Consider the following 14,821-nt stretch of genomic DNA (forward strand, 5'->3'; position numbering starts at 1 on the left):
ATCCACAGACTGTCACCTACTCCCTCTACTGAATAATTGTCACTTCACACAGCTAAGTGTCAACATCAACCCAATTGTTTACTTTTGAGTCCAAATTGAGCATGGGGAGGCAGAAGGGCTGGAAGGCCTGACCCACAAGTTATTTGAAGTCACTAGGTGATGACCTTGTGGTATTATCGCTGGTGAGAGGTGATCTTACAGAGGTTTATAAAATCGTGAAAGGTACAGATAGTGTTAATAGTTGTTACCTTTTCCCTAGGATAGGGGATTTCAAGACAAGGGGACACATTTTTAAGGTGAGAGGGCAGAGATTTAAAAAAGATTTGAAGGGCATTTTGTTTTACGCAGGGGTTTGTGGAATGAATGCCCTGAGGATGTGGATACAGCCACAATGTTTAAAAGGCCTTTGCCACATGAATAGGAAAGGTTTGGAGGGATATCGGCCAGTAGCAGGCAGGTGGGACTGTTTTAGTTTGGAATTACATTTGGCATTGGTTGTACCAAAGGGTGTGTTTCCATGCTGTATGACTTTATGGCAGTTAATCCAGAGACCCGGGTAGTATTGTGGGTGCTCGGGTCCAATCCCAAAATGGCAAATGGTCGAATTTGAATTCAATGAAAAAAACGAAATCTGGAATTGAGAGTCTGTTGGCGATCATGAATCCATTGCCAATTGTTTGGAAAAATCCATCAGGCTCACTGACGTCCTTCAGGGAGAGAAACTGCTATCCTTACCTGATTTGGTCTACATGTGTCTCCAGACCCACAGCATTGTGGTTGACTCTCAACTGCTCTCTGTGCAATTAGGGATGGACAATAAATTCTGGCCTGGCCAGCCACATGAAGAATGAATAAAAAAAAATGCCGTTTAACAAAGGCCACCAATAAACAAACCCATGGTTGATCTGATTACTCCATTATCTTGCCTATCCTTGAAAACCTTACACCCTATTCACTTATCAACAACTTTTCTACCTCCGCTTTAAAAATATTCAAAGACTCTGCTTCTACCACCTTCCCCCAAGAGAAAAAATTTCTCCTATTTGCCTTAAATGGGCACCTTCTTACTGTTAAACATTGACAGCCTAGTTCTAGAACCTTTTGTAAGGGGAAGGTTTTTTTCCACATCCACAATGTTAAGACCCTTCAGGATCTTATATATTTCAGTTAGGTCTCTGAAGGTGGCCAGGCAAGTTGAAACAGTTATTAAGATGGCTTGTTGGGTGAGAGAGAATGTAGGAACTGTAGATGCTGGAGAATCCGAGATAACAAGATGTAGAGCTGGATGAACACAGCAGGCCAAGTAGCATCATAGGAACAGTTCATCCAGCTCTACACCTTGTTATCTTGGCTTAGAGGGGGCTTGGGCTTATAAATGGGGGCATAGAGTATAATAACAAGGAAGTGATGTTACACGTCTACAGTCCATTGGTCAAAACACATTTGGAGGATTGTGTTCAGTCCTGTGCACTTATTTAAGGAAGGATGTTAAAGCTCTGGAGAGAGTTCAGAGGAGTTTTACTAAAATGATACCAGGAATGAAGAAATGAAGGAAAGATTAGAGAGATTGGGCACAGAGGAAATTAAGAGGTGATCTTGTTGTGGTGTTCAAAGTTGTGAACAATTCTGACAGGGTAAAGAATGATATTCTGTTTGCATTAACAGGGGGTCACAACTGTAAGAGAGCAAGGAGTGAGATGAGGAGAAATTTCTTAACTCAGAGAGTTAGAATTTGGAATTGCGGCCTGGGAGAGTGGTGGAGGAGGAGGATTCCATAGGAGGTTTTAAAAGATATATATTTGCAAGTGATGAATTTAAAGGGCTACATAGATAGGTCTGGAGTGTGGGACTAGCTGGGTAACCTTTTCAGGAGCCAGCACAGATGCAATGGGTCAAATGGCCTCTTTCTGCACTGTAAAATTCTCTGATTCCAAGTCATCTCTTTTTTCCCTTTATTCATTCACGGGATGAGGGTGCTGCTGGCTGGGCAGCACTTATTGCCCATCCCTAATTGCCCAGAGGGCAGTTAAGAGTCAACCACATTGCTGTGGGTCTGGAGTCACATGTAGACCAGACCAAGTAAGGATGGCAGTTTCCTTCCCTAAAGGAAATTACTGAATCAGATGGGCTCCCCCGCCGACCCAACAATGGACAATAGATTCATGATCATCATTAGACTCTTAAATCCACATATTTTATTGAACTCAAATTCGACCATCTGCCGTGGCAGGATTCGAGCACGGCTTCCCAGAACATTATCTGTGATCTCTACCTTGATAATGCCACTAAGCCATTGCCTCCCCTCCTCCTGTTCTAAATAGCTGCCAATACTGGTACCAAGCCTGTTCTTGCTTGCCTCATGAGGCAACTTGCCAATCCATGTTGTGATGCAGTGAACCTTCCGCAAAATACTTGCAATGAATTTCCATCCTTCCTCAAGTAAGGAGACTCATAACTGTACTCATCACTCTAGATGTGATCACGCCACTCAACAGTGCCCTGTAAAGATGACGAAGAACATCCCCACTTCACCATTCTCCTCTCAAAAAGTGACAGGGGTTATTTAAAAAAAAAATTAGCAGAATGAATTAGGGGCATGAGGAAACACAGGGGGGTAAAATAGAAGACAATTCAATAGTATTTTGTGAGCACATTAGAGACAAGAGTCTCATGTGGCAGCCTGGTTAAGAAACTAAAAGCCCATGGGTTCCATGGCAATGTGAATCCAAAATTGGCTAATTTCAGAGAATCCCTATAATGAGCAAGCAGGCCATTTGACCCAACAAGTCTACGCTGACCCTTGGAGCATCCCGCCCAGACTCATCCCCATTAACCCACCTACACATCCCTGAACACCTCGGGCAATTTAGCACGGCCAATCCACCTAACCTGCACATCTTTGGGCTGTGGAGGAAACTGGAGCACCCACAGGAAACCCACACAGACATGGGGAGAATGTGCAAACCCCAAACAGACAGTCGCCTGAGGGTGGAACTGAACGTGAATCCCTAGCGCTGTGAGGCAACAGTGCAAACCACTGAGCCACCGTGCCATCCGTTAGAGTGCTGCTCCCTCATCGGGTGAAGTCACCTAGCGAAGGGGCTATGCTCTGAAAGCTTGTGATTTTAAATAAACCTGTTGGACTATAACCTGGTGTTGTGTGACTTCTGACTTTGCAGCATATGCTAGTAATTTGGACATTTATATGGGAGGGGTTTTATCAATCAATTCGCAGACGAAGAGTGGTGGTTAATAGTGGAAAGGAAAGCCTTGGACTACAGGATGATGTCGACAGGTTGAACTAAATTGAATTGAATTGAGTCATTTATTGTCATGTACATTCAATGCAAAAATGCAGAGAAAAATGTGTACCTTCGTTGTACACACATAGTACCATTCACATTAACTTAGAATAAGAAAAAATATAACTTAAGACATATAGTAAGAACTGCCGATGCTGGAGCCTGACACAACAAGGAGTAGAGCTTGATGAACACGGCAGGCCAGGCAGCATCAGAGGAGCAGGAAAGCTGACGTTTTGGGTCTGGACGCTTCTTCAAAACCTAAGAGAGTCCAATTTTCCATTTCCACTGCAGTAGTCCTGCTCCAGGCTTTCCAGTCTTCCCTGTGTCTCCACCAGAGTCCTGCTCCAGGCTTTCCAGGTGAAATGTGGCAAATGGAATTTGATCCTGGAAAGTGTGAGGTGATGTATTTAGGGAAGATGAACAAGGCAAAGCAGTACATGTTGAATGATAGGACCCCATGAAGTACAGAGGATGAGGAGGACCTTGGTGTGCAAGAGCATAGATCCTTGAAGGCAGCAGGACCAGTAGATAAGGTGGTTAAGAAGGCTTTGTTAACAAACAAAGAAACAAGGAAACTTACAGCACAGGAACAGGCCCTTCGGCCCTCCAAGCCTGCGCCGATCAAGATCCTCTGTCTAACCTGTCATCTATTTTCTAACAGTCTGTGTCCATTTGTTCCCTGCCCATCCATGAACCTGTCCAAATATATCTTAAACGACGCAAATGTGTCTGTGCCTACCACCTCCACTGGCAACGCGTTCCAGGCACCCACCACCATCTGTGTAAAGAACTTTCCATGCATATCTCCCTTAAACTTTCCTCCTCTCACTTTGAACTCATGACCCCTAGTAATTGAGTCCCCCACTCCGGGAAAAAGCTTTTGCTATCCACCCTGTCAATACCCCTAATGATTTTGTAGACCTCAATCAGGTCCCCCCTCAATCTCCGTCTTTCTAATGAAAATAATCCTAATCTATTCAACCTCTCTTCATAGCTAGCACCCTCCATACCATGCAACATCCTGGTGAACCTCCTCTGCACCGTCTCCAAAGCATCCACATCCTTTTGGTAATGTGGCGACCAGAACTGTAAACGGTACTCCTAATGTGGCCGAACCAAAGTCCTATACAACTGAAACATGACCTGCCAACTCTTGTACTCAATACCCTGCCCAATGAAGGAAAGCATGCCGTATGCCTTCTTGACCACCCGATTGACCTGCGTTGTCATCTTCAGGGAACAATGGACCTGAACACCCAGACCTCTCTGTTCATCAATTTTCCCTAGGACTTTTCCATTTACTGTATAGTTCACCCTTGAATTTGACCTTCCAAAATGCATCACCTCACATTTGCCCGGATTGAACTCCATCTGCCATTTATCTGCCCAACTCTCCAGTCTATCTATATTTTGCTGTAATCTCTGACAGTCCCCTTCACTATCAGCTACTCCACCTATCTTAGTGTCATCACTGATCAGACCACCTACACCTTCCTCCAGATCATTTACATATATCACAAACAACAGTGGTCCTAGCACAGATCATTGTGGAACACCACTGGTTATAGGTCTCCAATTTGAGAAACTCCCTTCTACTACTACCCTCTGTCTCCTGTTGCCCAGCCAGTTTTTTATCCATCTAGCTAGCACACCCTGGACCCCATGTAACTTCACTTTCTATCAGCCTGCCATGGGGAACCTTATCAAACGCCTTACTGAAGTCCATGTATATGACATCTACAGCCTTTCCCTCATCAATCAACTTTGTCACGTCCTCAAAGAATTAGAACATAGAACATAGAACATAGAACAGTACAGCACAGAACAGGCCCTTCAGCCCACAATGTTGTGCCGACCATTGATCCTCATGTATGCACCCTCAAATTTCTGTGACCATATACATGTCCAGCAGTCTCTTAAATGACCCCAATGACCTTGCTTCCACAACTGCTGCTGGCAACGCATTCCATGCTCTCACAACTCTCTGCGTAAAGAACCTGCCTCTGACATCCCCTCGATACTTTCCACCAACCAGCTTAAAACTATGACCCCTCGTGCTAGCCATTTCTGCCCTGGGAAATAGTCTCTGGCTATCAACTCTATCTATGCCTCTCATTATCTTGTATACCTCAATTAGGTCCCCTCTCCTCCTCCTTTTCTCCAATGAAAAGAGACCGAGCTCAGTCAACCTCTCTTCATAAGATAAGCCCTCCAGTCCAGGCAGCATCCTGGTAAACCTCCTCTGAACCCTCCAAAGCACCCACATCTTTCCTATAATAGGGCGCCCAGAACTGGACGCAGTATTCCAAGTGCGGTCTAACCAAAGTTTTATAGAGCTGCAACAAGATCTCACGACTCTTAAACTCAATCCCCCTGTTAATGAAAGCCAAAACACCATATGCTTTCTTAACAACCCTGTCCACTTGGGTGGCCATTTTAAGGGATCTATGTATCTGCACACCAAGATCCCTCTGTTCCTCCACGCTGCCAAGAATCCTATCCTTAATCCTGTACTCAGCTTTCAAATTCGACCTTCCAAAATGCATCACCTCGCATTTATCCAGGTTGAACTCCATCTGCCACCTCTCAGCCCATCTCTGCATCCTGTCAATGTCCCGCTGCAGCCTACAACAGCCCTCTACACTGTCAACGACACCTCCGACCTTTGTGTCGTCTGCAAACTTGCTGACCCATCCTTCAATTCCCTCGTCCAAGTCATTCATAAAAATTACAAACAGTAGAGGCCCAAGGACAGAGCCCTGTGGAACTCCACTCACCACTGACTTCCAGGCAGAATATTTTCCTTCTACTACCACTCGCTGTCTTCTGTTGGCCAGCCCATTCTGTATCCAAGCAGCTAAGTTCCCCTGTATCCCATTCCTCCTGACCTTCTGAATGAGCCTACCATGGGGAACCTTATCAAATGCCTTACTGAAGTCCATATACACCACATCCACAGCTCGACCCTCATCAACCTTTCTAGTCACATCCTCAAAAAACTCGATAAGGTTTGTAAGGCATGACCTACCCCTCACAAAGCCGTGTTGACTGTATTTGATCAAGCCATGCTCTTCCAGATGGTCATAAATCTTATCCCTCAGAATCCTTTCTAACACCTTGCAGACGACAGACGTGAGACTTACCGGTCTATAATTGCCGGGGATTTCCCTATTTCCTTTCTTAAAGAGAGGAATTACATTTGCCTCTCTCCAGTCCTCAGGTACGACTCCAGTGGAGAGCGAGGATGCAAAGATCTTCGCAAGTGGCGAAGCAATTGCATTTCTCGCTTCCCAAAGCAGCCGAGGACAAATCTGATCCGGGCCTGGCGACTTGTCAATCTTAATGTTTGACAAAATTTTCAGCACATCAGCTTCGTCTATCTCTATCCATTCCAGCATGCACACCTGCTCTTCAAAGGTTTCATTCACTACAAAGTTGGTTTCCTCCGTAAAGACAGAAGCAAAAAACTCATTTAGGGCTTCCCCTACCTCCTCAGGCTCCACACACAAGTTCCCTATGCTATCCCTGATCGGCCCTACTCTTTCTTTGACCATTCTCTTATTCCTCACGTAAGTGTAAAATGCCTTTGTGTTTTCCCGGATTCCTTCTGCCAAGCCTTTCTCGTGCCCCCTCCTGGCTCTCCTCAGACCATTTTTGAGCTCCTTCCTTGCCTGCATGTAATCCTCTCTAGCTGAACTTGACCCTAGCTTCCTCCACCTTATGTAAGCTACCTTCTTCCTTTTCACTAGAAGCTCCACCGCTCTCGTCATCCAAGGTTCCTTAATCTTACCCCTTCTTGCCTGTCTCAGAGGGACATATTTACTCATCACTCCCAACAACTGTTCCTTAAACCGTCTCCACATGTCTATAGTTCCCTTACCATGGAACAACTGCTCCCAGTCCATGCTTCCTAACTCATGTCTAATCGCATCATAGTTTCCTCTTCCCCAATTAAATATCCTCCCATTCTGCCTAATCCTCTCCTTCTCCATAGCTATGTAGAATGTGAGGCAGTTATGGTCACTATCACCAAAATGCTCTCCCACCACAAGATCTGATACCTGCCCCGGCTCGTTTCCGAGCACCAAGTCTAGAATGGCCTCTCCCCTCGTCGGCCTGTCAACGTACTGCGTTAGGAAACCCTCCTGAACACACCTTACAAAAACAGCTCCATTCAAATCTTCTGCTCGAAGGAGGTTCCAATCAATATTGGGAAAGTTAAAGTCACCCATTATAACCACCCTACTGCGTGCACACTTCTCCAAAATCTGTCGACCTATGCTTTCTTCAATCTCCCTGCTGCTATTGGGGGGCCTGTAGTAAACCCCTAACGAGGTGACTACTCCCTTGCTGTTCCTAATTTCCACCCACACTGACTCGGTAGACAGATCTTCCTCGACAATGGAAGCTTCTGTAGCTGTGATACCCTCTCTGATTAGTAGTGCTACACCCCCTCCTCTTTTTCCCCCCTCCCTATTCTTTTTAAATGTTCTAAACCCTGGAACATCCAGCAACCATTCCTGCCCATGAGAAACCCATGTCTCTGTTATGGCCACAACATCATAGCACCAGGTACTGATCCATGCTCTAAGTTCATCACTTTTATTCCTGATACTCCTTGCATTAAAGCAAACACACTTTAACCGATCCCTTGGTTCCTTCCCAGGAAAATCCTTCCCACTACCTGGTCTACCTCTTGCTACTACCTGACCTGCATCAACATAATTCTATTAAGTTGGTAAGATATGACCTTCCCTGCACAAAACCATGTTGCCTATCACTGATAAGCCCATTTTCTTCCAAATGGGAATAGATCCAATCCCTCAGTATCTTCTCCAGTAGCTTCCCTACCACTGACATCAGGCACACTGGTCGATAATTACCTGAATTATCCTTGCTGCCCTTCTTAAACAAGGGGCCAACATTAGCAAGTCTCCGGTCGTCCGGGATCTCACCCGTGTCTAAGGACACTGCAAAGATATCTGTTAGGGCCCCAGCTATTTCCTCTCTTGCTCCCCTCAGCAACCTGGGATAGATCCCATCCTAACCTGGGGACTTGTCCACCTTAATGTCTTTTAGGATACCTGACACTTCCTCCTTCCTTATGTCAACTTGACCTAGACTAAGCAAACATCTATCCCTAACCTCAACATCCGTCATGTCCCTCTCCTTGGTGAATACCGATGCAAAGTACTCGTTAAGAATGTCACCCATTTTCTCTGAGTCAGCGCATAACTTTCCTTCTTTGTCCTTAAGTGGGCCAATCCTTTCTCTAGATACCCTCTTGTTCGTTATATATGAATAAAAGGCTTTGGGATTTTCCTTAACCATGTTTGCCAGCAATATCTCATGTTCCTTTTGAGCCCTCTTAATCCCTTGTTTCAGATTCGCTCTACATTCCCTATATTCTTGTAAAGCTTCGTCTGTCTTCAGTCGCCTAGACCTCATGTGTGCTTCCTTTTTCCTCTTAGCTAGTCTCACAATTTCACCTGTCATCCGTGGCTCCCTAATCTTGCCATTTCTATTCCTCATTTTCACAGGAACATGTCTCTCCTGCATGCTAATCAACCTCTCCTTAAAAGCCTCCCACATATCAAATGTGGATTTACCTTCAAACAGTTTCTCCCAATCTACATTCCTCAGATCCTGCCGAATCTTGGTACAGTCGGCCTTCCCCCAGTTTAGTAGTCTTCCTTTAGGACCACTCCTATCCTTGTCCTTGAGTATTGTAAAACTTATGGAATTGTGGTCGCTAAGGCATTAAGGCATTGAACATCGAGGGCCGAAGGGCCTGTACTGTGCTGTAATGTTCTATGTTCTAATACAAGAGCTGGAAGAGGAGCAGTCACATTCACTTCACACAAGTGCCAGGTAAAAACAAACCCCAACACAAGAGACGGTGACAATGTCTCACTGATATTCAATGGTGTTATCTTCACTGAATCAACCACTATTGATATACCTAGGAGTTTCCATCGACCAGAAACTGAATTAAATAAATATATTAACACAGTGGCTACAAGAGCAGGCCAGAAGCTGCAGTAACTCCCTTCCTGACTCCCCTAAGCCTGTCTGCCATCCACAAGGCACAAGTCAGGAGTGTGATGGAATACTCCCCACTTGCCAGGATGAGTGCAGCTCCAACAACACTCGACACCATCCAGGTAAAAGCTATCGGCTTCAACTGTGTCAGTATAAACATTCATTCCTTTCAGCAACTGTGCATGATGTTATTGATATGGTGTGCTGCACCAACTTACTGAGACTCATTCCAAACAGCAGCTTCCAAATTCATGATATTTAGGACATAGGCAGCAGATACATGGAACACCACTGCCAGCAATTTCCCCTCTAAGCCACTGTGGAAATATATCATCATTCCTTCACTGTCACTGGGTCAAAACCCCAGAAACCCATCCGTAAGGTTACCTACAGCATATGGACTGCAGTGGCTCAAGGGGCAACTGGGGACGAGCAATAAACGTTGGTCCAGCCAACAACACCTACATCCGATCAAAGGGCAAAAAAAACTGCTGCCTATTAACTTCGAATATTTCTGTTTTTATTTCAGAAACTGTCCTCTGGCATCTTTTTGAGCACTGGCCTTTGTTATACTCAATTCTGTGACAGCGTGGCTGAACTGAGGTATTTATTATTCCTTGCCATGTTTGCAGTCCAATACCTGAAAAGGTCTAACTTGACGTTCCTTGATAGAAAATACTCGACGGAAGCTTTCTTACAATAGGGATTAAGAGATGAAAAGAAATTAAAACAAGTGTGACTAAATCGGTTGCAGTTGGTGTAGAAGGTAGTGCTAACACTAATCTAATTTATCTTAAGTTTCTCCTTTCAATGGCTATTGTAAGAGAAAAAATGGCAACAGTTGATAATTCATTTCTCTCTCTGTTTTATCTCATTTTACACCAACAGCATTGCCGGGCTCAAAACACTGCCTTGAATGGCAGGGTCCTATGGATAAATGTATCAGGCCAGTTCCATTGAACAAAGGAGACCTGAGAAAGAATTATTTCACCCAGAGAATGATAAAAATATAGAATGTGCTGCCGAAGAGGGGGGTGGAGGCAGAGACTCGTACAACATTTAAGAAGCATCTGGATGAGCATTCAAAATGCATTTAAACAACTCTTGGAGGAAGCACTGAGGGTGGCAAGGACATAAAATGTACTTTGGGTGGGGGATTTCAATGTCCACTACCAAAAATGGCTCAGCAGCAGTCTTACTGATCGAGCTGGTCAGGTCCTAAATGGCACAGCTGCTAGACTGAGTCTGCGGCAGGTGGTGAGGGAACCAAGGAGAGGGAAAAACATACTTAACCTTGTCCTTACCAATCTGCCAGCTGCAGTTGCCTCTGTCCACGGCAGTATCGGTAAGAGTGATCAGCACACAGACCTTGTGGACTGGGCATCCATGAGATGCTGTGGGCCATCAAAAGCAGCAAAATAGTACTCCAGCTCAATCTGTAACCTCATGGCCCAGCATACACAACCATTACCATCAAGCCTGGGGATCAACCCTGGTTCAATGGAGAGTGCAGGAGGGTAGGCCAGGAGCAGCACCAGGCAGACCTAAGGATGAAGTGTCAACCTGGTGAAGCCAGCAGACAGGACTACTGGCACACCAACAACATAGGCAGCAAGTGATAGACAGAGCTAAGCGATCCCACAACCGATGGATCAGGTCTAAGGTCTGCAGTCCTGCCACATCCAGTTGTGAACGGTGGTGGACGATTAAACAACTCACTGGGGGAGGAGGCTCCACAAATATCCCCACCCTCAATGGTGGAACCAGCACATCAGTGCAAAAGAAAAGGCTGAAGCATTCACAGCAATCTTCAGCCAGAAGTGCTGAGTAGATGATTCATTGAGTGTGGCGTTAAGGAGTCTTAGCAAAAACTGGAATCAATGGGTATCGGGGAAAACTCTCTGCTTGTTGGTGTCATGCCTCGAAACAGGAAAATGGTCATGGTTGTTGGAGGTCAGTCACTTCAACTCCAGAACATCTTAGGGTGGCACGGTAGCTCAGTGGTTAGCATTGAAGCCTCACCGCGCCAGGGACCTGGGTTCAATTCCAGCCTCGGGTGACTGTCTGTGTGGAATTTGCACATTCTACCCGTATCTGCATGCGTTTCCTCCGGGTGCTCCGGTTTCCTCCCACAGTCTGAAGATGTGCAGGCTAGGTGGATTGGCCATGCTAAATTGCCTGTAGTGTTCAGGGGTATGTGGGTTATAGGGGGATGGGGCTGGGTGGGATGCTTCAAGGGGCAGTGAGGACTTGTTGGGCTGAAGGGCCTGTTACCACACTGTAGGGAATCTAATCTGATCTAATCTCTGCAGGAGTTCCTCAAGCTAGTGTCCTAGGCCCAAGCATGTTCATTGCTTCATCATAAGGTCAGAGGTGGGGATGTTTGCTAATGATTACACAATGTTCAGCACTGTTCATAGTGACTTGGATATTGAAGCAGTCCATGTTCAAATGCAACATGATCAGGACAATATCTAGGCATGGACTAACAAGTGACAAGGAACAGTTAAGCCACGCAAATATCAGGCTATGACCATCACTAATAAGAGACAATCTAACCACCATTCCTTGACATTCAATGGTGTTACCATCACTGAACCCCCCTCGATCAACATCTTGGTGGTTACCATTAACCAGAAACTCATGTGGACTCACCACATTAACACAGGTGGGAATACTGCGGCGAGTAACTCCCCTCCAGACTCCTCGAAGTCTGTCCACCATCTACAAGGCAGGAGAGTGATGGAATATGCCCTATTCACTTCCTCAAAAAACTCAACCAAGTTTGTGAGACACAGTTTCCCTCATACAAAACCATGCCAAATCGTTCCTTGCCTCTCCAAATGCATGTAGATTCTATCTTTCAGAATCATCTCCAACAGCTTACCACCACTGATTTCAGAGTCACTGGTCCATAGGTCCCAGGCTTCTCGTCACAGCCTTTCTTACATAAAGGCACAACATTAATCACTGTCCTGTTGTTACTATCCATTGCATTACAGGGTGTTAACGGCTTCTTGGTATTATCACTAGACTGTTAATTCAGAGACCCAGGTAATGTTCTAGGGACCTGTGTTTGAGTCCTGCCATGGCAGGTGGTGGAATTTAAATTCAATTAAGGAGAAGATTTTGAATTAGAGTCAAATGATGTCCACAAATCCATTGTTGATTACTGGAAAAGCCATCTGTCCTTTAGGGAAGGAAACTGCCATCCTTACCTGGTTTGGCCTACATGTGACTCCAGGCCCACAGCAATGTGATTGATTCTTTAACTTCCAACTGGGCAATTAGGGATGGACAACAAATGCTGCTCAGCCAGCAATGGCCCTCTTCCTATGAACAATTAAAAGTTAAAAAAAAACAAACAGTTCTGAAGAAGAGTCCCAGACCCGATATGTTAACTTTGATTTCACTTCATGGATGCTGCCAGACCTGTTGAGCTTTTACAGCAATTTCTGATTTTGAAACTGTTTGACTACATTGACTCTGCTACAGAGACAGTGTAACTGAAGGCAAAGTGGACACCAGAACATTGTACACTATGATGACACATAACTTTCTTAAAGTTTGGTCTCGTCTGGAATCTATACAATAATATAATAATACAGACTCATACAGCCTATATATGTACAGATATGTGCACACACGAAACCATACATATGTATGCACACACATACAAATAATTGGTGCAGTCAAACAAATAGACTTCCAACTCCACAAACAAATCCATCCCATACCGTCCCTTCCGTTTAATATATTTGTAAACAATGGAAAGAAGGACAGGTTATCTGCTTTGCTCTTGTAGCTAAGGCTCCACACTGGGAGTGAGCACATGTAGAATCAACTCTTAGACTGAGTTTTGGTGAATTGTGTTCCTTGGGGCTGCGGTTTTGTTGTACTATTAATGTTTTCCTTGTTGAGAGAGATTGCCTGTTCAGGAGTATTGAGTTCAAATTCTGGTCACCTTGTTATAGGAGGGAAATGATTAAGCTGGAGACGGTCCAGAAAAGATTTACCAGGATGTTGCTGGACGAGAGGGTTTGAACTATAAGATGAGGGCTGGATGGGCTGGGAAATTTTTAACTGGAGAGTAGGATTGATTGATGGATTGTCACGTGTACCAAAGTACAATGAAAAACTTTGTTTACGAGCAGTACAGGCAGATCATTCAAAGCAAAGATCAAAAAGACTTAGAAGCATACAGGTTACGTTGCACAGGGTGTGTGCGCTAGGAGAGATCAATGTTTTATTTAAGGCTAGAGAGTCCATTCATCACTGTAATAGCGGCCAGGAAGAAGCTGTCCCTGAACCTGCTGGTGCATGTGCTCAGGCTTCTGTATCTTCTGCCTGACAGAAGAGGTTGCAGGAGGTCATTACCCGGGTGCGATGAGTCTTTAATGATGTGGGCAGCATTTCTGCGGCAGCGAGCTGGGTGAAGGGTCACCTTATTGAGGTTTATAAAATCATGAGGGGCACAGATATGGTGAATAGGAAAGGTATTTTCCATGAGGTATGGGGAGCTGAAAACTAGAGGGCATAGGTTTAGGGTAAGGGGGAAAGGATTCAAAATAGACACAAGGGGCAATTTCTTTACACAGAGGGTGGTTCGTGTGTGGAGCGAACTTCCAGAGGAAGTGGTGGATGGAGGTATGGTTACAACATTTAAAAGACATTTGGATAAGTACATGAGTAAGAAAGGTTTGGAGGGATACGGGCCGAGCGCAGGCAGGTGGGACTAGTTTAATTTGGGATTATGGTCAGAGTGGGTTGATTGCTTCCATGCTCTATGACTCTGTGACTCTTCAACACAATTCTCAGCTGAAGGAAAGGGGACATGCATTGCTTTGCAACTAAATGATGCCCTTAATGAATAATAAACGAGGAACAGTCAATCATTTCTGCGTGTCAGTTTCATCTAACTTTAAGTCATGTTTATGCTGAAAGAGAATGCACTCTTACTGTAGATGTAGGCTTTTGAAATAGATCTAACAGCTTTGCCAAGATTGACAGTTAGAAAGTAGTGCAGTGTTCAGTGTGTATCAAACGATTACATCCAGATGAAGTCTTCAAGGAATGGGCAGTTGGATCAAAATATCACAGGGGAGACTCCTTCTTTGGCTTTATTGTTTTAAAAGGGGTTTCTCTGTTCTTCATACAAGTTCAAGCTAGATCTTGCAGTTTCTTTTTAATAATATGCATTAGCTCAGTATATATGCTGATAAGGCAGCAGAACTCCTTACTCTGGATTGTACTCATTCCAAACTTCTAGCAGAGTCCCTCCATATGACTGCTGAACATACCATTAACTACAGGATTCTGAGGGATAGGATTTATGACCATCTGGAAGAGCATGGCTTGATTAAATGCAGTCAGCACGGCTTTGTGAGGGGCAGGCCATGCCTCACAAACCTTATCGAGTTCTTTGAGGATGTGACTAGAAAAGTTGATGAGGGTTGAGCTGTGGATGTGGTGTA

The 14,821-nt window shown here is 44.8% G+C and overlaps 1 protein-coding gene across 2 annotated transcripts in view; it reads left to right on the forward strand.

Moving 5' to 3' along the window:
* sec22c (SEC22 homolog C, vesicle trafficking protein) overlaps positions 1–14,821 on the forward strand; it is a 125,685-nt gene that overhangs the window by 71,905 nt on the left and 38,959 nt on the right. For both annotated transcript variants that reach the window (XR_009443001.1, XM_059640275.1), the window contains exon 7: positions 9,877–9,950. Coding sequence is in view for 1 of the 2 variants with exons in the window: in XM_059640275.1 (XP_059496258.1) it covers positions 9,877–9,950 (74 nt within the window). In the remaining variant the exon portion in view is untranslated. The remainder of the gene's footprint in view (positions 1–9,876; positions 9,951–14,821) is intronic.

This window comes from Stegostoma tigrinum, chromosome 2, assembly GCF_030684315.1.
Source record: "Stegostoma tigrinum isolate sSteTig4 chromosome 2, sSteTig4.hap1, whole genome shotgun sequence".
NCBI lineage: Eukaryota > Metazoa > Chordata > Chondrichthyes > Orectolobiformes > Stegostomatidae > Stegostoma > Stegostoma tigrinum.